The sequence below is a fragment of the Megalobrama amblycephala genome, linkage group LG15, assembly GCF_018812025.1.
Source record: "Megalobrama amblycephala isolate DHTTF-2021 linkage group LG15, ASM1881202v1, whole genome shotgun sequence".
Taxonomy (NCBI): Eukaryota; Metazoa; Chordata; class Actinopteri; order Cypriniformes; family Xenocyprididae; genus Megalobrama; species Megalobrama amblycephala.
Window position 1 is genome coordinate 140,528 of NC_063058.1, and position 24,979 is coordinate 165,506.

General features: G+C 43.9%; 1 protein-coding gene across 1 annotated transcript in view; it reads left to right on the forward strand.

Moving 5' to 3' along the window:
• LOC125246781 (NACHT, LRR and PYD domains-containing protein 3-like) overlaps positions 1 to 24,979 on the forward strand; it is an 82,324-nt gene that overhangs the window by 39,642 nt on the left and 17,703 nt on the right. The window contains 4 exon segments of the mRNA XM_048157812.1: positions 113 to 286; positions 420 to 593; positions 11,989 to 12,162; positions 12,246 to 12,292. Coding sequence (XP_048013769.1) covers positions 113 to 286; positions 420 to 593; positions 11,989 to 12,162; positions 12,246 to 12,292 — 569 coding nt within the window.

Sequence of the window (24,979 nt, forward strand, 5' to 3'; positions counted from 1 at the left end):
TGTATTGTGATTCAGTGTTCAGATCATGTCATCCTGAGGGCAGAAAACTGGAAACCCACTGTACATGTCTTTATTGTTTTATTTATTTGTTTTAATATTTCATCTCTTCCAGATTTTCTGGCAGTAATCTCTCAGATCAGCATTGTGAAATTGTGTCTTCAGTTCTACAATCCTCAAACTCTGTCCTGAGAGAGCTGGATCTGAGTAACAATGACCTACAGGACTCTGGTGTCAACTTAATTTCTGATGGACTGAAGAGTCCAAACTGTCAGCTGCAGATCCTGAGGTATTTAAAAACATATTAGAAATCATTTACAGTCAGACGGTCACAATGTTCATGTGTTTCTTTAGCTGATCTGACTATGTGTGTTTGTAGATGATCTTGACTATTGATGTGTGTTTGTTCTGCTCTCTTTCAGACTTGTTTGCTGTAATCTCACTGCTCAGCATTGTGAAATTGTGTCTTCAGTTCTACAATCGTCAAACTCTGTCCTGAGAGAGCTGGATCTGAGTAACAATGACCTACAGGACTCTGGTGTCAGCTTCATTTCTGATGGACTGAAGAGTCCAAACTGTCAGCTGCAGATCCTGAGGTATTTAAAAACATATGGTCCCACTTTATATTAAGTGGCCTTAACTACTATGTACTTACATTTAAATTAATCATTTGATACAGTGCACTTATTGTGTACATACATGTTTTTACATTGTACTTATATTTTAAAAATACCAGCATGTAATTACATCTGTAATTAATTTCTGTAATTACATTTATAATTACACTGTTGACCCATCCCTTACTAAGATCAGCTGATTCTGGCTTATTGCGAGTTCCCAGAGCACGTCTCAAAAACAGAGGTGATCGTGCTTTCTCTGTTATTGGCCCCAAGTTGTGGAATAGTCTCCCAACTCAAATTCGAGCTGCTTCAACTCTGTCTATTTTTAAGTCTTCTCTTAAAACTTATTACTTCTCCCTGGCTTTCAAGCATCTCCTGACTTGCTGTGCAATGATCGTATATTTTAATGCACCACATCCATTTTACAGTGTTTATTCTATATATTGTCTTATTATTTGTAATCCTGTTGACTGTTCTGTTTTGCATACTCTGTGCAGCACTTTGGTCGACTTCGGTTGTTTTAAATGTGCTATATAAATAAACATTGTATTGTATTGTATTGTATTACACCTTACCCCTACCCTTAAACCTACCCATACCACCAAAGCTTCCCCTATCCTTACCACCTTAATAGCAGCAAAAGTGTTTTACAATTCAGTATGAACCCAGTAAATACATTGTACTTATTTTTTGATGAAAGTACATAGTAGTTAAGGCCACTTAATATAAAGTGGGACCGAACATATAATGGATAAAGTACAGTCAGACAGTCACAATGTTCATGTTTGTCTGTAGATGACCTGTGTGTCAGCAAATTGAGCAAAATTTAGCAATTTGGGAGAAGCAGGATCCAAAGCATGCACACTAGAATGTTCAGCTCACTTTCACCCCCATGAAAATGAGTTCCTTGATCGCTGATCACTTCATAAGGTTGTCCTCGACGAGCTACAAAGTGACGTAGTGCCATCAAGAAACTGTCAGCATCAACACTAGTCAGCAGTTCTACATGAACACACCTAGTGGTTTGACATTTGAAAAGTAGTCCCCATCTCTTATCAGTCTTGAGGAGATCAAACTCAGATAAAATGTTATATAGTTGACTACTCCCACTCCTTTCAAAATCCTTTCTTTGGGCCTATTGCAAAAGAAGCTGAATCTGAGTGAGAAGCTGAAAGAGTGAGCTCATTACATGATTTATATTGCTGAACATTTAAAGTCAAAGGGTTCTCTTCAGCATTAGTGAGGCCACTGAACAAAGGCTTTCTTAGCTCTGCAGCATCAACTGAGTCCTCAATCCTGTCAGGGAGACTTGACCACTGATCTTGGTCAGAATAAAGGAAAGAAGGTCCTTGACTCCAATGGTTAAGCTTGGCTAGATCAGTAAGGCTCTTACTCTGGTGATGTCATCAGCTGGATTGCTGTTCGTGTCAACATAGTGCCATTGTTCAGGAGTAGAGTGCTCCTCAGGTAGGCTACTGACCCATAAGTTTGTTCAGAGGCATCACATAATACATGCACCTCTCCTAATGGAATTACCATCAAGTTCAACAGGAACATATGATCTCGACAGTTCAATAGAAGTGATAGCAGGAAGTTTACTGTATTTAGTTTCCACTACCACTATAGTACATTTGAACCCATAGTGTACTACAAGTTGTAGCTAAATATAGTTTTTAAGTACAGAGATAGTATATTAAAAGCACATTTTAGTTCATATTTCATGGTGTCTCAAAATTGCACAGTTGAGTACACTTAGATATCTTAAGAAGTACTAAAGAAGAATTTTAGTATATTAAGTACAAAATTAGTGCACGAAAATATAGCACTTTAAATAGATTATAGAAGTGTAGATTTTTCCACCTGGGTGCACATGGCAGTGACTTTAACTCAGAATTAGCTTGCTCATTATGCTGCTCCTGCAGACAATATCACAGTTCTTGGGCTAATGCTGCAGCTGACTCTGTCACAGTAGAAGGGGCAAGTAAGTCCATATTAGGTGAGGACGGTGCAGATAAATGTATAAATATGAGCATCAGTCTCAGCCATTGAGAAAAAACTCCTGTGAGATCGTCATGAAAAAACTCGACAAAATAACATCCCTCAGGGCTTTTAGCTTAAAGGCATGCACATTTTGAGAAATATTGATGGACTGTCATACGTTTATGTCAATTTTCTATACAGAGGATTAATATTTATTAAATTTTTACCCAAAGTGCGGTGTTGTCATCATATGAGCGCTGGATACTCTGATCTACTTTGTTTTCAAGCCATACCTGCAGCCGGAGGGCGCTCTTTGCATATTTAGTCCACAAATGCCTCAATGAAGAAAAGTGTAACGAAGCGGGACTCAGGCAGAGATCCATGTGCAAGCTTTTATTCAAAGTGAGCATAGTCGTACAGGCTGGGTCGATCAGGGGCAAACAGGAACAGCAAGGAACAGGCAGAGGCGTAGTCAGAGTACAGGCAGAAGATTGAGGACAGGCAGATATCATTCACAGAACAGCAGACAAGGCAAGGGTCAGGACAGGCAGCAATGGGTCACTAAACAGGTACAGGCAGGAACGGTAACAACAAACAGGCAGACAGGATATAACGCTCGGAAATGACACATGGGGTAATCAAGACTTCGCGGTGAGGTGGTGTGTGTGAAAGTCCTTTATAGTCCTGGTAATGATCTGCAGCTGGGTGTGGTGATCAGTGTGGAGTGCTAGGCTGTATGTGGCAACAGGTGATTGGTGGAGTGAGTGCATGTGATAGGCAAGGGAGGATTATGGGAAATGGAGTCCGGAGTGAGCAGGAACATGACAGGAACAGATGGTGATCGTGACAAAAAGATATACCATGTGACATTCCAGGAACTAACAGAGGCTTTCAGAGATTGCTGAAAACGTGGATATAACATGCAGATCGACACTTTTGAAAGTAATAAATACACGATTGTGACGATATGTGGTCTATCTTTGTTCTTTACGCCATGTCGGGAATTAATAACAGATAAATTATATTTATAATGCAATGGTAATCGAGATAGCTTTTCTCATTTTGCAGAATAGCATAAAATTATATATTTTCTGTCTGATTTTTGATCCGAAGCTACATCACATCACAGAAGGTTTTTTAAAACACTCGACTTGAAAGTTTGGAGCAAAAATGTGATTTTAATCTTATAAATTGTTGTGTTTTGTTAGTGTGGTAAGCTAACATGCTAACGAGCCCAGAGATGCACCTGTTCTGAGCTAATTCAAATAATTTTGAATTGTAAAGCTCACTAATTTTTTCTTTTTTTCAAGAAGGGAATTAGATACAGTTTCAAAGAAGGTGAAGTGAGAAGTTTGGTTAAAGAAATGAGGGATTAAATCTTCTTGAATAGAACTGTCATAGAGTATGCCGTTAGGGACCAAGAGGCAAGGCAAGGCAAGGCAATTTTATTTGTATAAATCACATTTCATACACAATGGTAATTCAAAGTGCTTTACATAAATAAGAATAATAAAAAGAGAACATAAGGAATAAAAATAACAGTAAAAACAGAGAAATTTGCTATCTGGATGGAAGAGCTAGGATGTTTCAGGGAGGTTTTTAAAAGTGGCTTTTAAAAGTCAGAAATAACCAGATGATACATAAAAGCATTAAAAATGAAGTAAAAACAGGAAAATGAATTAAAAGAATAAAAAGATAGTATGTATAAAATAAAATGCAAACAGTTCAAACATAGCACAGTGCTCAATCAGCAAATGCATAGATAAAAAGATGTGTTTTGAGTCTGGATTTGAATGTGGCTACTGTTGGAGCACACCTGATCTCTTCTGGAAGCTGGTTCCAGCTGTGGCTGGCCTAACAGCTAAAAGCAGACTCTCCTTGCTTTGAGTGAACCCTTGGTGTTTCTAAGTGACTTGATCCTGATGATCTGAGTGATCTGTTAGGTTTATATTCTATGAGCATATCTGCAATGTATTGAGGTCCTAGGCCATTGAGTGATTTATAAACAAGTAACAGTACTTTAAAATCAATTCTAAATGTAACTGGAAGCCAGTGCAAGGACCTGAGGACTGGTGTGATGTGTTCATGTTTTCTGGTTCTGCTCAGAATCCTGGCAGCAGCGTTCTGTACGAGCTGCAGCTGTCTTATGGTCTTTTTGGGAAGACCAGTGAGGAGCCCATTACAATAATCCACCCTGCAGGTGATGAAAGCATGAACAAGTTTCTCCAAGTCATGACTGGAGACAAAGCATCTAATTCTTGCAATATTTTTGAGATGATAATATGCTGATTTAGTTATTGCCTTTACATAGCTACTCAAACTCAGGTCTGACTACAAAATCACATAAGATTCCTGACTTGATTTTTAATTGTTTGACCCCTAGAGTGAAGGTATGTGTTCACTTTGAGAACTTCATCTTTGTTTCCAAACGCAAGGAAACGCAATGAGAGTTTTGTCTTTGTTTAACTGAAGGAAGTTTAGGCACATCCAATTTTTAATTTTATCAATGCATTGGCACAGGGAGTCAATGGGGCTGTAGTCGTTAGGTGATATAGCGCAAGGCATAGGCGAACACCAGGATAATCCAAAGGGTGCCTTTTTATTTATCCAAGCAGCAACAGCTGGGGTGATATTTACAAATAAGTGAGTACGTATAAAGAAAACAAAACAATAAATGAGCAAAAAAAAAAAAAAACTAAAAAAAATATTACAAAGGCTTTACACAGCATACACTTGTTCTTTCTTACCAAGAACAAAGAAATAAACTAAGTTTGCTTAAACAGCATAAACGTAACCTGCAGTTTAACTCATTGACCCCTCTTTTCCTCCTAAAGGCTGAGAAGGTCTGGCTTAAATATCCTAAATTCCCGCCAGAATAGTAATTGGACTATACCAACTCTTTAGCCAGACAGCATAAAGAAAATAATAATAATAATAATAAAAAAAGAACAGTAATCTCATGTTTAAAGAAGAACAGGACAGCCATTGCAAAAGAAAATAAGCAGATATAGGAAATGCAATTAATAAGCATAACAGTTAGACATGTTTTCTTATTTAGTTCATTTGTCAAAAGAAAACACCTGAAAAAAAACAACAACAACAACAAAAACAATTGGTTCATTCCATCCCTTTAAATGCGCAACCTTTTAATCACGCCGCAGGATGTCAATTCGCGTATTTGCATTGACTTAACATGTAAATCACTCTCGCTTACCGCTTCATTCGTGTCCGGTGTGAATGCACCATTACAAATAAATGGTATAGTAACAAAACAAATGTGCCATGTCCTTATTTAATGAAAACTGAACTGATAAATAAAGCATGTTGTGATGTTCGTTGATATGTGCACCTATCACCGAACATCCACCACAGTGTCCTTATTCCCCTGTTCATGCCATCTTACCAAAACATGACGACTGACAAAGGTAACTAAACTTTTGAAATATAAACAGTTTTATTGTCTGAGTGTGGAAATAATTGATGTAAATCATATAAGGACTGTATATCACACAGAACTGGTGACGATATAAATACATAATTAAACACATCTCATCGTCACAAGAACATTGTCAGTAATTATAATAGAGACAAAAGAAAAGAATAATTAGAGCCATAAGCAGGCTGGAGAGGTGTGAATGTATGTTCAGGGGAGACTGAAACTGAATGGGGTAGTTAGCACCCCAAAACAATATAGACAATACACTTGAATAGATGCTTATGATAACAATAAACATCAGTTAACATTTTCAATATAAGTCTTTTCAATATAAAATCACATGACATGGTCTTGAAAAACATTTAATAAAACTCAGAGTTTTAAACTTATCTTCATATTTGAAATATAACATGGTCAGACATGTGGCTTTAGCTGCAGTGCATTTATAGATTGCCACAAGGTCAACTTCACTTTTATTTCCATAATGATACATTTACATTTACATTTATTCATTTGGCAGACGCTTTTATCCAAAGCGACTTACAAGTGAGGAATACAACAAGCGAGTTGTCATGACGAGGCAAATAGACACAATAAGTGCTCACAATACAAGTTTTAGGCAGTGCTCAGAGTATCATAAGCTACAATAGAGAGGGATTAGAGGAAGTGAAAGGATAGGAATAAGAATTTTTTTTTTTTTAAGATGAGGTTAAGTGCTCATGAAAGATGAGTTTTCAGCTGTCTTTTGAATATTGCCAGGGATTCTGCATTCCAGATGAAGGCAGGAAGATCATTCCACCAGCAAGGAACCGTGAATGAGAATGTCCTGGAAAGTGATTTTTGTGCCTCTTTGTACCACGAGTCTTCGCTCCTTTAATGAGCGTAGGCTTCTGGTAGGAGTGTAGACTCATAATAGTGAGTGGAAGTAGGAGGGTGCTGAGCCTGTGGTAGATCTGTAAGCAAGCGTTAATGCCTTGAATTTGTTAAAGACGAGACGTGCTGCAGCGTTCTGAATTATTTGTAGAGGCTTGATTGTGCATGATGGCAGTCTAGCCAGAAGAGCATTGCAGTAATCTCGCCTAGAAATGACCAGGGCCTGGACGAGAAGTTGTTGCATGTTCTTTTAGAAAGGGCCTGATTTTCCTGATGTTGTATAGTGCAAATCTGCATGACCGAGCTGTCTTCGCAATGTGGTCTTTGAAGGTCAGTTGGTCATCAAGGATTTCTGGCCGAATTTGATGGGGTAATTGAGGATGTACCTAGCTGGATGCTGAAATCATGATTTAGAGTCGGACTGGCAGGGAAGACGAGAAGCTCAGTCTTAGCCAGGTTGAGCTGTAGATGATGTTCTTTCATCCATGCTGAGATGTCCGCCAGACAGCTTGAGATTTGTGCAGCTACTGTAGAGAGATGTGTTGATGATGTGTGTAAGTGCTGGTAAAAGTGTAAGAGCGATGGCTTGTAGAAGGTGTGAGGGGATGGGATCTAGAGGGCAGGTGGTGGGATGACTGGAGAGAAGTTTAGATACTTCTGTGTCAGTGAGGGGGGAGAATGAAGAGAGGAGGTGTGTGGCTGTGTATGTGGTTTGTCTGAGTTCCTGTGTGTGTGGAGCGGAGAACTGACTGCTGATGGAAGATGTTTTGTCAGTGAAAAACATTATTCAAAATTATCAGCAGTTAGGGATGAGGTGGATGGTGGTGGAGGGGGACAGAGGAGAGAGTTGAATGTTTTGAAAAGTGTGTGTGTGTGTGTGTTTGAAGCGCTGTTGATTTTGTTGTGGAAATAGGAAGATTTAGCAGCATTAATTTTAGAAGAAAAGGATGAGAGCAGAGATTGATAGCTACCTAGGTCAGATTGGTCTTTTGATTTGTGCCATTTCCTCTCTGCAGCCCTGAGTTTGGTCCGATGTTCACGAAGAACATCAGATAACCAGGGATTAGAGGGAGTGGCACGTGCAGGCCTGGATGTCAGAGGACAGATACTATCAAGAGATGAAGTTAAGGTGGAACATAAAGTGTCTGTTGCTGTATTCACATCCAGAGATGAGAATTGTGAGGGTGAAGGAAGGGAGGAAGATACAGCAGAGGAAAGATGAGAAGAAGAAAGAGAGCGCAGGTTTCGTCTGAAGGTAACCGGTAGAGGGGTTGGTGGTGGACAAATGGGGGAGTTGTAGATTAAATTAAATGAAGAAATGTTGTCAATGATGCAGTTGCGTGTGTAAATGCAGTCGTGGCCTAATGGATAGAGAGTCGGACTTGTAACCCAAAGGTCATGGGTTCGAGTCTCAGGTCCGATTGTCAGTGAATATCCAGCGTTCTCCCCACCCTCAATACCACGACTGAGGTGAGACCCTTGAGCAAGGCACCGTACCCCCAACTTCTCCCCGGGCGCCGCAGCAATGGCTGCCCACTGCTCCGGGTGTGTGTTCACGGTGTGTGTGTGATAAATTACTATGATATGAATTTTGACAGGAACTGAGATTGTAATAGCATGAAACTCAAACAAATTGTTGTTGCAGAGAGAGGAATGAGTCGAGTATTTCCAATTGTCAGAAATTAGAAGACCTGTGCCCCCACCCCTCCCAGACTGGTGAGGGGGTATGAGAGAAGGTGAAGTTATTAGAGAGAGCAGCAGGGGGTTACTGAGACCTCTGGACAAATCCAGGTCTCAGTCAGATATTGAGAATTAGTAGCAAAGGCTGGAATGAAGTCAGCTTCATTAAATGCTGACTGACAGTTCCATAGACCCACAGAGACAGAGAGAGGAGTATTAGTATTAGAAGAGGAGTAAATAGTGCGCAGGTTAGAAGCATTGCGCTGCCTTTTACATGGGTTAGTGGAGCATTGCCGAGAGACAACAGGAATGTATTGAAAGCACATGCTGAGGATGAAGGAAAAGTGTGAAAGGAAGGAAGAAACTTAAAGGTGCCCTAGAATTAAAAATTTAATTTATCTTGGCATAGTTAAACAACAAGAGTTCAGTACATGGAAATGACATGCAGTGAGCCTCAAACTCCATTGTTTCCTCCTTCTTATACAAATCTCATTTGTTTAAAAGACCTCCGGAAAACAGGCGAATCTCAACATAACACCGACTGTTACGTAACAGTCGGGGTGTACGCCCACAATATTTGCATATGCCAGCCCATGATCGAGGCATTACACAAGGGCAGCTAGTATTAACGTCTGGATGTGCACAGCTGAATCATCGGACTAGGTAAGCAAGCAAGGAAAATAGCGAAAAATGGCAGATGGAGCAATAATAACTGACATGATCCATGATTACATGATATTTTTAGTGATATTTGTAAACTGTCTTTCTAAATGTTTCGTTAGCATGTTGCTAATGTACTGTTAAATGTGGTTAAAGTTACCATTGTTTCTTACTGTATTCACGGAGACAAGAGTCGTCGCTATTTTCATTTTTAAACACTTGCAGTCTGTATAATTCATAAGCACAAATTCATTCTTTATAAATCTCTCCAACAGTGTGTAATGTTAGCTTTAGCCACGGAGCATAGCCTCAAACTCATTCAGAATCAAATGTAAACACCCAAATAAATACAATACAGTGTGTAATGTTAGCTTTAGCCACGGAGCATAGCCTCAAACTCATTCAGAATCAAATGTAAACACCCAAATAAATACAATACTCACATAATCCAACGCATGCATGCAGTATGCATGACGAACACTTAGTAAAGATCCATTTTGAGGTTATATTAGCTGTGTAAACTTTGTTTATGCACTGTTTAAGGCAAGCGCGAGCTCCGGGGCAGAGAGCGCGCGATTTAAAGGGGCCACAACCTGAAATTGGCGCATTTCTAATTTTCCCCTAAAATAAGCAGTTAAAAAAATTAATTAAAAAAAAATCTATGGGGTATTTTGAGCTGAAACTTCACAGACACATTCAGGGGACACCTTAGACTTATATTACATCTTTTAAAAAGAAGTTCTAGGGCACCTTTAAGTGCCTACTGGTGTTGTTCCTTAGTAGATTCGCAGGTCTTTACCCGAATCAGTTGAACACGAGGAGGCTGAACGCTCCCGCTGGCGCTTCCTTGACAGCACGCACACTCACAATAAATATACTGCTTATTAACACGTGATTGAAAACAGCTAAGCCCGCCTTGAAAATTAGCACTGCAAAGCCTAAAGAGATTGAAAACTGATGATAGAACAACACAGTGCTTAAGTGCGAAAAACGAGCAATAACAACAATAAACTCTGCAAAGGCGGCTGTTATTCTAAACAAGTACAATTATTAGGGATGTCCCGATCACGTTTTTTTGCCCTCGAGTCTGAGTCCGAGTCATTTGATTTTGAGTATCTACCGATACCGAGTCCCGATCCGATACTTCTATAATACATGAAAAAGAATAAAGAAGAGCGAAAAAAACAGATCCAGGAACAGTGCTTTTCAGGTTTTTCAGGTTTTCGTTTTCACATACAGAAAATGGATAAAGTAATCAAATATAAAATATCCCTGCATATTATCTTTACTGTATAAAATAAATAAAGATTAATCATTATTGAAGTTACAAAAACTATTCAGTCAAGAGCAGCGAGTGATTTCTTTGTTATTTGTTGTTTGATTTAACATTAAAAACAGGCAGCAGGAATAGTTGTTTCCCCTTTAAGACATGCACAATCCAGTACTCTTACACATGCGCTGTCTTTCTCGACTAATATACGTTCACTTAAGACATAACCGACTATGTTTGCTAGGATACTCGCTAAGACGGGCATGTTGACATAATTTTTGTATGAATTTGTCCGCTGAAGCGCAAGACTTGAAAGAGAACTCAGTATTTGCGCGCTGACTGAAATAAGCGTGTGCGCGCATCAGATGAGCGCACACAAATCTTCTCACAGCGCGTGCGAGTTCTCTTTCGCGTCTTGTTCTTGAAGGTTTAAATCAGCAAGGCTTAAATTAGTTAGTTTAAACACAGACAGCAACATGTGCTGTTCAGGTCTCACCTGTATCAACACCCGGGTGATGACGGCGTAAATGACTGGACATTACAACAGACGGCACTCGCAGTTAACAGTTTACAAAGAGTGACTGTTTTATCCATGCTTTCTGATTATCGTTGTTGTAACGTTTTGCGCATCCATCGACTGAAACATACATTATTTTAACTCTGTCTGTTTTCCACATTGCTATTTTAAACAAACGATATTAACCAATAGATGCGTCGTCATTCGAGATGGACCGCGGTGCAAGTGCGTACCGAACCGTAAGTGGAGAACTGTACGGTTCGATTTTTTACTAAGAACCGTTGCACCCCTAATACATATATATCCGAGTCCTGATCGGGAGGTAACGTCCGATTCCGATCGAGTCTGAAACCACGTGATCGGGCCCGATTTCCGATCACGTGATCGGATCTGGACATCCCTAACAATTATAATACAATTATAGTCAAGGTAGAAAATAGGACAAGCACAGATTCGAATTTAATCCTTCCTAGCAGCAAATACGAAAAAACGAAGCAACTGACCAGAACAGATATTAAGCAAAACACTTACGCGCTCTTGCCGTCATCACTGCCAGCTGATATTTCATAAAAATAAATTTCTAATAATTTTTTTTAAACTTTGAAGCATTTTTACTATTTTCTTCATTGTGACAATAATTAATTATGACCATAAACTACAAAGTGTCTGCTTTCAAATGAGACAATACTTATGCTTTTAGTGCAAAGGGTTCATGAACTGTATCTGTTTTAGTTTGGGTATGTAATTTCTTGGGATTTTTCCAAAACCGGGGGTGCTTGCTAACAGGTTAAACCACCTTGAGGCAACATTTCTTAAAGGTCACTGACTGAAGTCACAACAGTCTGCAGCTGTCAAAAGTGGGCGGGGCTTCAGTGATATCAACAGTCTCCTAGGGATTTTCAACATGGTCCGCCTGTGTGTGTCTGTAGATGATCTGTCTGTTGTGTGTCTGCAGGTTGTCTGGCTGTATGGTGACAGAGAAAGGCTGTGGTTATGTGTCTTCAGCTCTGAGTTCAAACCCCTCACACCTGAGAGAGCTGGATCTGAGCTACAATAACCCAGGACTGTCAGGAGTGCAGCTGCTCAACCACAAACTGGAGGATCCAAAGTATAAACTGCAGATACTCAAGTATGTCAGACACTAATAATGACACACTGAACATGTGTGTGAATGATGCAGATCTACGTTAATGTGTGTTTGTGTGTTTATAGTGTGGATCATGGAGGATCGGTCAGGATTACAGCAGGACTACGAAAGTGTAGGTCTACAAACACTCACACTCACTCTCTCTCTCTCTCTCTTTCTCACGCACACACACACACATGTGGCAGTATAGATATTTTCTGTACTGCCTCTGTTTATTTCATGTTCTTTGTCACCGCCTGTCACCTAAACTATAAGCATCAGGATTGGAGGAAAGGACTAATTAAGGGGAAGAGTGAAGGTATATATGGGCGAGGTTTAGAGACTGGAGGCAGGTTCAACTGACCAGAGATATTGCGTTCCCTTTGGAGGCAGTCCTTGCGGGTGGATTTTATGTTTCCGGGAATCATGGCAAGGAGGTGGGGTGCTACCTGTTTAGCCTGTCACTAGCGGGCGTTGTCGTCGACCGGTGAATGCTCTTCATCAGGTTTGGGGACTGGACTGGAGAGTTGTACTATATTCCTAAAATTAGTCTGCTTGGTGGTGCATAAAAAGAAAAAAAAAAGACAGGCTGACGACGCCGATGTACCCGAGTCACTTAGACACCACCCGTGCTGCCGACTTGGTTTTGGGGACTAAGAGTCAACTTAGGACTGCGAGCAACCATTATTATCAGTGCCAATGTGGTCTCGTGGTTAGCACTTAGCGTTACAATGAACAAAGCGGTGGTGGTTTTTCTCAAGGATGAACAACTAGATGAACAATTAGCGACACGTATTTGAAACGTGCTGTCATTTAGGCAACAAGTACTTATGTTTTAAACTCACAGACTCTTAATGTGTCGTTATGATGCATGTATGAAGGCAAGTCGTATATATTATATTCTAGCACAGGTGAGATCTCGGGCATGTAAGGTTATCTTGTCCTATTAGAGCTGAGGCAGTCCTGAGTGAAATGAATCCACATGAAGATCAATATGAGCGTCTCAAACTCCATCTATGCATATGCTGTGAGTTTGGATTGCTTTTAACATCTGGAAACGCAATATGTGACATTTAATCAGATTTGTAAGGTAAGTCATCTATAAACCTTAGCAAAAGCAGGAGAATACATTATACAGCATGTTTCTATTCAAAGAAACACGATTTCAAAATAAAAGTTTAAGCCCTCGTTTAAGTCCACATGTTCCTGTTCAAGAAATTACTGTGGTTGTAGCATTTCTTTTGTAAAAAAATTGCCAAATATTAAAGATTAATTAGACATTTGAAATAAATGTTGTAAGCCAATATTAAACAAGGATTAGATCACGTTGTAAAGTGTAAAAACAATCGTCAGACTACTGGCGCCCTCTGCAGGCATTTGTTATAAGTAGGGGTGTGACGAGACACGAGATTGAGTTCACGAGAACGAGACGAGACAAGATTTTTACACAGTATTTTTAAGAAATCCTCAATAGTGAAATACATGACCAAAAAAATAGTCTGCAGGTGCATTTTAAATGTTTTAACTAATCATCTTGTAATGAATGTCATTTCAGTTCTACTTTCTGAGTATGAATTATCATATGCGGTGGAAGACAACAATACTCAAGTACTGTAAAAGGTTTTGCCACTAACTCAACGGACTGCCTTCTCTTCTGTATGATTTCAGTCTCTTCAGACCTTACTGTACATGATTTATGAGCTTCTACAACCTTTGTTAAAGTTAACCTCATTTATAGTGTTACCATAAAAACGAATAACAGTTTTATCTTAGTGTTATTAAGTGCAAACAATAAGTGCAACTGTGCATCCATAATCAAAGTCCTCTCACAATATACAAAGTGCAAATAGAGACCTTTTTTTCTTTTTCTTCAATCATGATACAGAGCTGGTTACAACTACACAGCCCAGCCTGATATAGCTTTCATATTGGGAGATATTTGCATGCATAAGGGAGCCGCTTTCAAAATGTGGGGTATTTAAATCGCGTTTGAATGCACGCTTGTGTTTTGCGATTGCATGTACTCTGTGAATAGGGAGCGGCGGCGACCGTTATCCAGCTGAATGAAATGTTTTTATTTGTATAAAAAGCAAAATGACAGAGGAGGCATAATGTAAATGTAGTGGTGACATATTCTATCCTAATTTCACCCTCCATCACTCTGCCATGGCAATATCACTCACGGTTGGTTCACTCAATGGTTCAAATTGCTCACGGTTCGGTACGTATCGCGGTTTTAGGGTCACGGTTTCGGTACGGTTCGGTATGTGCAATGTTAAGAGAAAATAGGACTACTGTCAAATAAAAATAAAGAAAATAAGAACAAATAATCAAACTACAAGCAACATCACAAATAAATACAGAAGGGCAAATATTTAAATAAATAAACAGTGCTTTTCAGGTTTTTCAGGTATCTAACAGTAGTTCCCTTTCGATACTTCACTCGTACTGCGTATGGGGAAAGGTCTCCCTTTTTCCCCGCTGCTGAAGCCTTTTTCAATAACGCAGTGTAACTGCACCGTCATTGGTTCACTCATAGACAAGTTGTTGAACCAATGGCGGCGCGGCATAGCTGCGCGGCCTATGGCGACAAAGCGCGCGAATGTTCCCGCCGAAATGGGCGGGGTTAAGGGCTATATAAGCGGGCGTTTCGCCATAGGACTTCAGTGTTTTCTCCTTCAGCGACGACCTCTATTTCTCTTCGCTGATCTCCGCCTGAAGCCGAAGAAGCTCGCCGCCTTCCTGCTCTCGCCGCCGTCTGAAGAGGCTCCCGCAGCGGACTCGCCTGGACTCGCCGGCTGAGGACAGCGCCGGCGCCCTCGCGGACTGCAGCTTCCAGCGCCGTCGCTGAGTTGCCGCCTCCCGCTTCCCGCTCCCGGCCGCTTCCTGTGCGTCCCCTGCCGCCATCCGGCGCGCCTCCTGAGAGCTTCACCCGCGGCTTAACGCCGCTCTAAAAGAGCGATTTCAGCGGTTTTAACCGCTTCCAGAGCTTCCGCGGTCCTCGCCGCTCTAAAAGAGCCACCCAATTGCCGTTTTCACGGCAGCGGCGTCTTACGATGCCCCGCCACTCATGTGGTACGTGCAGGGCCCCCCTGCATGACGAAGATGGACACAGCGAGTGTGTCGCCTGCCTGGGCAAGCCCCATGCGGACGGCGCGCTCGCTGGAGACTCATGCCCGCACTGCGAGTGCATGAGTCTCGCTTCCCTGCGCTCGCGGGTCGCCTTCTTCACGGAGGGCGATCTCGCCGCTCGCGCCCTCCCGTCTCCTTCCTCCCGTGAGCCGGCTAGGAAGAGACAGCGGGGTAGAGCGACTCAGCGCCCGGAGTTGAGCGAGCTCACGCCGGCCCAGCCCCCGCGTGCCTCGCCCTCTCCTCCTAGGGAACTCTCTCCCGTTCTGTTCTCCCGCCCTGAGCAGCGTCCCTCCGCGGAAGCAAGTGACCTCGTCTCATTCGGGGGAACGGACGACGAACAAGATGACTCCATGTCGCTTGCGGCTTCCGAAGGGGAAGGATGGGCTGGTGAGCCGGAAGACCCCGCTCCACCGCCTCCCTTGGAACCCATTGAGCATGGCCAGGGCATGGATGCCGAGCTCTTCCGCATCCTGTCTCGAGCCGTAGAGGAGCTGGACCTCGAGTGGGCCCCTCCAGAGGAGCCGTCTCGCAGCCGCCTGGACGAATGGTTCCTGCCAGGCCGCCGCCAGGCACCTCGCCAGCGTTCAGCGCCCTTCTTTCCTGAGGTCCACGAAGAGCTGACGAAGTCGTGGCGCGCTCCTTACTCCGCCAGCCTCCACACTACGCACCGCTCCGCCCTCACCGCCGTTGACGGCGCCGAGCAGAAGGGATACGAGCACCTGCCACCCCTAGACGAAGCGGTGGCTGCTCACCTCTGTCCTCCCGCGGCTGTGGGTTGGAAAGCGAAGAGGGCCCTTCCTTCCAAGCCCTGTCGCACCACTTCTACACTGGCTGGACGGGCTTACACCTCGGCGGGCCAGGCTGCCTCCGCGCTCCATACCATGGCCATATTTCAGGTCTTCCAGGCCAAACTCCTCCGCTCATTGGACGAGTCTGGAATCGACGCGCCGGCTTTCAAGGATTTACGCAGCGCCACTGATCTTGCCCTGCGAGCCACGAAAGCTACGGCCCAGGCCATTGGTCGTTCCATGGCCAGCCTGGTCGTGTTGGAGCGCCACCTGTGGCTCAACCTTACGGAGATCAAGGATCTAGACAAGACGGCCTTCTTAGACGCCCCGGTCTCTCCTTCTGGTCTCTTCGGGCCTGCAGTGGACGGCTTCACCGAACGCTTTACTGCCGCGCAGAAATCGTCTCAGGCTATGAGGCATTTCTTGCCAAAGCGCTCCAGCTCCGCTTCTGCGTCTAGCCGCCCCAGGACTGCGCCGGCTCAACAGAACAAGCCAGCCCCACCTGCAACACAGGCAGCGCCACCCCAGGAGCATCGCCAGCGCTCGCGCCCTGCGAAGCGCCCTCCCTTCCCGAGACGCCAGGGACCCCGGCCCAAGATTGTGCTGGACCCGGTGCCTCCGAAGTCGTCCTGATTCGTCAGGAAGGAAGAGGATGGGGGATCGTCCCGTTACGACCGGACCGCCCCAAAAGCTCCCACGAGTAATTTCCCCTCCGCCTCGTTTATTTCCGGGCGTGGGAAACATGCTCCAAGTGACAGCTGGGCCCACACCTGTTGCGCCCACTCTAAACGCCGTTTTCACGGCGAACAATATTTTACCTCATCACAAAAAGAGCAAATTTCCTCTTCCACCCCTCTCGGTGTACGACTCCCTCAACGGCGGTCTGTCACCAAACATCATTCAACCCCTTGCCACTCGGGCCGAGGCCTGGCAGGCCATCCCCGATGTGTCAGAATGGGTTATGGGGATCATAAACCAGGGCTACTCGCTCCAGTTTGCACGACGGCCCCCTCGCTTCGCTGGGGTGCTTCAAACATCGGTCAATCCGGACGACGCTCATGTCCTCCGGGCCGAAGTTATGTCATTGCTGGAAAAGGGAGCTGTGGAAATAGTTCCCCCGTCAGAGAGCGAAACAGGCTTTTACAGCCGCTACTTTCTGGTCCCCAAAAAGGATGGCGGTCTCAGACCCATCCTAGACCTCAGACTTTTGAATCACTCCCTCATGAGACGGAAGTTCAAAATGCTGACGCTGAAACAGATCCTCGCGCACATCTGCCCCGAGGACTGGTTCTGCTCGCTGGACCTGAAGGATGCGTATTTTCACATCCAGATAGCCCCCCGTCACAGACGATTCTTGAGATTCGCATACGAGGGGTGGCGTACCAATATACGGTCCTGCCCTTCGGGCTGTCTCTGGCTCCTCGCACTTTCACCAAGTGCATGGACGCGGCTCTTTCCCCTCTGAGGCAGATGGGAATCCGGGTTCTGAATTATCTCGACGACTGGCTCATCTTAGCCCGTTCGCGAGACGAGCTGGAATGCCACAGATCCATGCTCCTCAGCCATCTACAATGTCTGGGTCTCAGGGTCAACTTAGCCAAGAGCTCGCTATGCCCCACTCAACGAATCTCGTTTCTGGGAGCAGTTTTCGACTCGGTCCGTATGACGGCAGTAGTCTCGCCAGAGCGCGCCCTGGCAATTCAGCAGCTCACGGCATCTGTCACGAACAAAGCCTATCTCCCTCTGAAGTTTTTCCAGAGGCTGCTAGGGCTGATGGCTTCCGCCTCCCCGGTGCTGCAGCTTGGCCTTCTTCGGATGCGGCCTCTTCAGTACTGGTTGAAGTTCCGGGCTCCTCCCAGCGCCTGGCGGCACGGCCGCTTATGTCTCAAGGTCAATCAGGCCTGTCTTCTAGCCCTGAAACCTTGGATGGATCCAGTATGGTTCAAGCGTGGAGTCCCCTTACAGGCGGTCTCACGAAGGACGGTGCTCTCAACAGACGCCTCCAACTTGGGCTGGGGCGCTGTGTGCGAGGGCAGACCGGCCTTCGGCTCGTGGAGCCACGACGAAAGCCGTCTACACATCAACTGTCTAGAGATGCTAGCAGTGATTAAGGCCCTTCAGTTCTTTCAGGCTTACTTGACAGGACGTCATGTCCTAGTTCGGTCAGACAGTATGACGGTGGTGTCATACTTGAACCACCAAGGCGGTCTCTCGTCCAGCCGCTTATGCGCTCTGGCGAAACGTCTTCTGGAATGGGCTCTTCCGAGGCTTCAGTCGCTCAGAGCGACTCATGTTCCTGGCAGGAACAATCTGGGTGCGGACATGTTGTCACGGAGCAACATCCCCTCCGACGAGTGGATGCTCCACCCCCAAGTGGTCCTCAAGATCTGGGAGTTCTTCGGGAAGGCAGAGATAGACCTCTTCGCCTCAGAAGACAACTCTCATTGCCCAATATTTTTCTCGAAGGAAGTAGATGCTCTGGCCCACACATGGCCCAGCACGCTCCTTTACGCTTTCCCTCCGATCGCACTGATCCCCCAGGTCATCAGGCGCATCAGAGAAGACCAGCACAGAGTCCTTCTGGTGGCCCCGCTCTGGAGGAACCAGGTTTGGTCCTCAGAGCTATTCAGGCTCTCCCTGGGAGCCCCGTGGCCGATTCCCCTGAGACGGGACCTCCTCTCTCAGGCAAACAGAACAATCTGGCACCCACAGCCGGAGCTCTGGGCTCTGCACCTCTGGTCCCTCGATGGGAGCCGACTAGCCTCCCCGGGGACGTCATAAATACCATTTCTCAGGCTAGAGCCCCGTCCATGAGACGCCTCTACGATCAGAAGTGGTCAGTCTTTGTTGATTGGTGTTCGGCACGCAACATAGACCCTGTGGAGAGTGACGTATCTTCCATACTGTCTTTCCTCCAAGAGCGCCTGGAAATGGGGCGCACCCCTTCCACGCTCAAGGTTTACGTAGCAGCCATTGCGGCGTTCCACGCTCCTATTGCTGGCCAATCAGTGGGACGAAACGGGCTTGTGATCCGTTTTTTGAGAGGTGCTAGGCGCTTGAATCCTCCTCGCCCTCTCACTGTTCCCCCTGGGACCTCTCGTTGGTCCTCAGGGCCTTAAAAGGAGCCCCATTTGAACCAATGGGTTCAGCCGACCTCAGGCCCCTAACGCTAAAAATCGCTCTGCTACTAGCACTAGCATCGGTTAAGCGTGTCGGCGATTTGCAGGCTCTCTCTGTGAACCCTGCATGCCTCGAATTCGGGCCTGGTGACTCTAAGGTCATTCTGAAACCTAGGCATGGCTACGTTCCTAAGGTGCTCTCAACTCCGTTTAGAGCTCAGGTCATTTCGCTCTCTGCTCTTCCTCCCTCGGCGGATGAACTGGAGCTGGAGCTACTTTGCCCAGTCAGGGCATTGAGGACCTACATAGAGCGATTGCGGTCCTTTAGGCAGTCGGATCAGCTCTTTGTTTGTTTTGGCGGCCGCACCAAAGGGTCTCCGGTCTCGAAACAGCGCATCTCCCGTTGGATAGTGGATGCTATTAACCTGTGCTACTCCTCACTGGGTGCTAACTGCCCCATAGGAGTCAGGGCCCACTCCACTAGAGGAATGGCTTCCTCGTGGGCTTGGTCCAACGGAGTTTCCATCCAAGACATCTGTGAGGCGGCCGGTTGGTCTTCGCCGTCCACCTTTGTCAGGTTCTATCATCTCGATGTCCCGACCTTACAAGCTCGGGTTCTCTCGGTGTGATTAGCGGCCTCCGACGAGTCCCGCTTCACTCCATCCCAGGAAGTATCTTCCTTAAGTGTAACCATGGGTTCGGTTAGGCTTTGCCTTCTCGCTTGTCTTCTTGGCCCCCTCTTGGTTGGCCAAATGCAAGCTATATCGTTCCCAGCCGTGGCACGGCGTGGTTGAATTCGTTCCCCATACGCAGTACGAGTGAAGTATCGAAAGGGAATGTACTCGGTTACTAACGTAACCTCGGTTCCCTGAGATACGGAACGAGTACTGCGTCACTTGCCGTGCCACGAGGCTGCGGCTCAGGGTCGTCGCTTCAGTCGATTGACACTGAAGTCCTATGGTGAAATGCCCGCTTATATAGCCCTTAACCCCGCCCATTTCGGCGGGAACATTCGCGCGCTTTGTCGCCATAGGCCGCGCAGCTATGCCGCGCCGCCATTGGTTCAACAACTCGTCTATGAGTGAACCAATGACGGTGCAGTTACACTGCGTTATTGAAAAAGGCTTCAGCAGCGGGGAAAAAGGGAGACCTTTCCCCATACGCAGTACTCGTTCCGTATCTCAGGGAACCGAGGTTACGTTAGTAACCGAGTACGTTTTCAGGTACAGAAAATGGATAAAGTAATCAAATATAAAATTACATTGCATATTATCTTCACTGTTTAAATTAAATAAAGATTAATCATTATTGAAGTTACAAAAACTATTCAGTCAAGAGCAGTGAGTGATTTCTTTGTCATTTGTTGTTTGATTTAACATTAAAAACAGGCAGCAGGAATAGTTTTGAATAGTCATGCACGATCCAGTAAATATACTGTTACACATTCAATATCTTTCTCGACTATTATACTTTCACTTAAGTCATAACCGACTATGTTTGCTAGGATACTCGCCAAGACGGGCATGTTGACATAATTTTTGTATGAATTTGTCCGCTGAAGCGCAAGACTTGAAAGAGTCTTGCTCCTGAATGTTTAAATCATCAAGGCTTAAATGAGTTTAGTTTAAACACAGATAGCAACATGTGCTGTTCAGGTCTCACCTGCGCTCACGCGCTATCAACACCCGGGTGATGACGGCATAAATGACTGGACATTAGAGCATACGGCACTCGCATTGAACAAAGTTTACAACGAGTGACTGTTTTGTCCACGCTTTCTGATTATTGTTGTGTGTAATGTTTTTAGAAGCCAGAATGCGCATCCATCCACTGAAACATACATTATCTGAACTCTGTGTCTGTTTTCCATGTTGCTATTTTAAACAAACCATATTAGCCTATAGATGCGTCATCATTCGTGATAGACCGCGGTGCAAGGGCGTGCCGAACCGTAAGTGGAGAATGGTACGGTTTGATTTTTTACAGAGAACCGTTGCACCCCTACTCATGAGACAGCTTTTTACCTCGACGAGAAATCTCGTCACATTTCAATCTTGCGAGATCTCGTGGTACGAGATCTCATCACACCCCTAGTTATAATACATAAAGAACGTTAGTTGTACAATTCAATACATTTTGTATTTTGACAGTTTTGTTCATTAAAACCCATATGGTTATTTATATATATTATTTATACGATTGCTTTTGATAGTTTACTTGAATCAATTAATATTGTTTTTGCTATTATATATTTATTTTAAGGCATATGTGTAAGTGAATGTGTTTTGTTGTGTAAGCACCATTATAATGATGTTAGTATCGTTATAGTAATCATGTTAGTAGTTGAGCTATATGCGCGACGAGCGCCGCCATGTTTGTTTACGCCACGGTCAGGAGAATACATCTGTTGGATTTACAACACGTGAATTAATCCACTTCTTTCAAAATACATGGATGGATGTAAGTGTCCGGTGAATTGGGAGAAGAACAGGGTAAACTTTATAGTTGCTTGCCTTATTCACAATATGTAATATGTATCTGATATGAATATAGCATGTTGTCTAATGATTATGGACAGGATTGTTATTGCAGCTTCCATAGACATCAGTGTATATTTTACAAACTCTAAATGTATTGTCACTAGTACTTGTGTGTATTTAAATATCTGAAACCTTGAATTACTCGAGTAATCATTAGAATAATCAAACAATTACTGGATTACCAAAATAATGGTTAGCTACAGCCCTAGTTGAAGGAGATGCTGAAGTGCAGATCTCTGAAATAAACGATGTTGTGGGGATGGAAGGCCAGAGAAGCAGGGATTGTGTAGTGACAGAATCTGGAAGCACTGAAGATCAGAATAGTGTCAGGAAGGGAAATTCATGTCAGCCTAGAGAAAAACTACTAAAATTAGGCGAGGATGAACTGAATGAGGATGAGGATGAGGATGAGGATGGTGTTTATCTGATGTTTCAGATCTGTCAGATATTTCCCAGGTTGTGATCAGGTTTACTCTTTAGATGAGATCAGTTATTTTTTGGATGAGACTTTAGGAAAGGTTTCTGACGTGAGAAATTTCTCCAAATGTAGAGAGATTTTAATTTTCAGTTCTACATTGTCAAAGGAGGGTAGGAGAAGTCACATAGCAGCTTTTAGACATTGTTATATTTTTTGTTATAGGTCAGAAATGACAAAGAGGCAGCCTCACGCTATATGAAGTCAATGGAGACGGCTGGATTGTTTTCACCCCGGTGGGCATGGTTTTCAGATTATGACACGTGTCACTCTGTCTCTATATAAAATAAAATATAGCCAATCAGCATCTAGGGCTGCGTGATTCTTGCTAAAATGTGAATCATGATTTTGGGTCATTCTACAGAAATATCCATTTTTCTGTCCATAGACTTAATAAATAATTACACTTGAAAAACACTTTAGGATTACAATTTTTTTATATTTTAAAAATGAAACAATATGTTATTTGAACAATTAAACCTTCTTGAGCCATCAATGTGGCAAATAATTGTTTTTTAATTCATTTTAATAATTCCAAACACCACAGAAGCACTCATCCCCACAGTCATGTACAGAGGGAAAATGCTTTATTTTGAGTTCACAAACAGGGTTTCTACCATTTAGCATACAAGTATACATACATTTAGCATAGCATGGGAACGGGCAGAGGAAGGAGCTTGCCGGATGGAAGATGGCAAGGGCTCTTGGAGATGGCGCAGTCCTTACATCCCAGTACGTACCTTCTCACATCCCTGGCCATGTTCGGCCACCAGAAGCACACTTTCAGCAGTGAGAGGGTTTCATTGGGCCCTAGGTGGCCAGTGCCCAGAGATGTGTGGGAAGAATGGATGAGAGGAGTGCATTTGTTTTCTGCTGACATATTGTAATCCAGGAGGACAGCCCGGCGGAGTGTTGGCAGAGGCATTGGAGGCAGGAACAGAGGTTCACCGACCATTGGATTAGACTCACAATGACACTTTTAGGAAGTATGGTTTCAGGAACTTTATGGGTCTCTTCTGGAGCATAGAGAAGTGTTAAGGCATCAGCTTTAACATTCTTGGGACTAGGACGATAGGAGATGCAGAAATTGAAACGGTTGAAGAATAACACCCAATGGGCCTGACGTGGGTTGAGTCTTTTGGCATCCCTTCAAGTACTGGTGGTTGTTGAGTAGGGTAAACTGATGCTTGGCGCCTTCCAACCAATGCCTCCATTCCTCCAGTGCCAACTTGATAGCTAACAGTTCTCTGTTGCCAATGTCGTAGTTCCTCTACGCCGGGCTGAGTTTACAGGAGAAGGTGGCACATGGATGGAGTTTGGCTGGATTCCCCTGCTGCTGTGAAAGCACCGCTCCAACACCTGTATGGGAGGCAGGGATGGACTGGGACCAAGAATCGGCCCTGGCATTTTGGCCCAGACCGGCCCACCACCACATAAGATCCACCACCACATAAGATCACTAATACCACCCGTCTATATATATATATATATAATATATAAACATTTGTGTCAATTTGACGTTGCACATCATGCAAACTTTCTTAATCAGAACTGTAGCTTTTCTATCTGAAAAACTCATGAAAGGCCTCTTCAAATTAAAGCACAGGACCCCTTCTGTCATGAAATTATATTGTATATAATTAGAAACAAAAAATTAGCATATTGTGATAAAAATTCATTATTTTCCATAATGTAATGATAAAAATTAAACTTTCATATATTTTAGATTCATTGCACACCAATTGAAATATTTCAGGTCTTTTATTGTTTTAATACTGATGATTTTGGCATACAGCTCATGAAAACCCAAAATCTCAAACAATTAGCATATTTCATCCGACCAATAAAAGAAAAGTGTTTTTAATACAAAAAAAGTCAACCTTCAAATAATTATGTTCAGTTATGCACTCAATACTTGTCGGGAATCCTTTTGCAGAAATGACTGCTTCAATGCGGCGTGGCATGGAGGCAATCAGTCTGTGGCACTGCTGAGGTGTTATGGAGGCCCAGGATGCTTCGATAGCGGCCTTAAGCTCATCCAGAGTGTTGGGTCTTGCGTCTCTCAACTTTCTCTTCACAATAATCCCACAGATTCTCTATGGGGTTCAGGTCAGGAGTGTTGGCAGGCCAATTGAGCACAGTAATACCATGGTCAGTAAACCATTTACCAGTGGTTTTGGCACTGTGAGCCAGGAAGCTGTAAAACAAGCTAGCTTAAAGGTCAACTGATTCTTGTTACTTAGCTGCTCCAACCTTTTTTAACACTGATGTTTTGGCTTTCTACACCCGCACACTTAGCCAAACTGCAATCATACAGTGTATAGCCTGCATGCTTCTTTTATTGTTGTAGTGTTATCGTCAACAGTTTGTTCAGCACTTGTTTTTGGCTCATTTTTATCAAGGCTTACCGCAGGTTCTTAGCCTGACTACGTCAGACTTCCTACTTCCGCTCAATTTCATTTCGCTTCTGTACTCAGTCTGATACAGCGTCAGAGCTTTCTGTTTTCCACCGGTCTGGAAACAGCCGGGCCAATCAACGAACAGAGGGCGGGCTGAGAGCCGTGACGTAGATGCTAAGCGCCGAGTTTTACATTGTAGGTTAGAGAAATCGAAAACCGAAACGACCGCGGAAATGGGAAACAAGACACGGGATGCAAACTTCGGGATGCTTAACTTCGCATAATCTGCAAAAGTCGTTTACAGCCATATTCACTCCGGTATTTCGCTCGCATCATCATGTGTTTACAACAGGTTTACAGTGGAAGT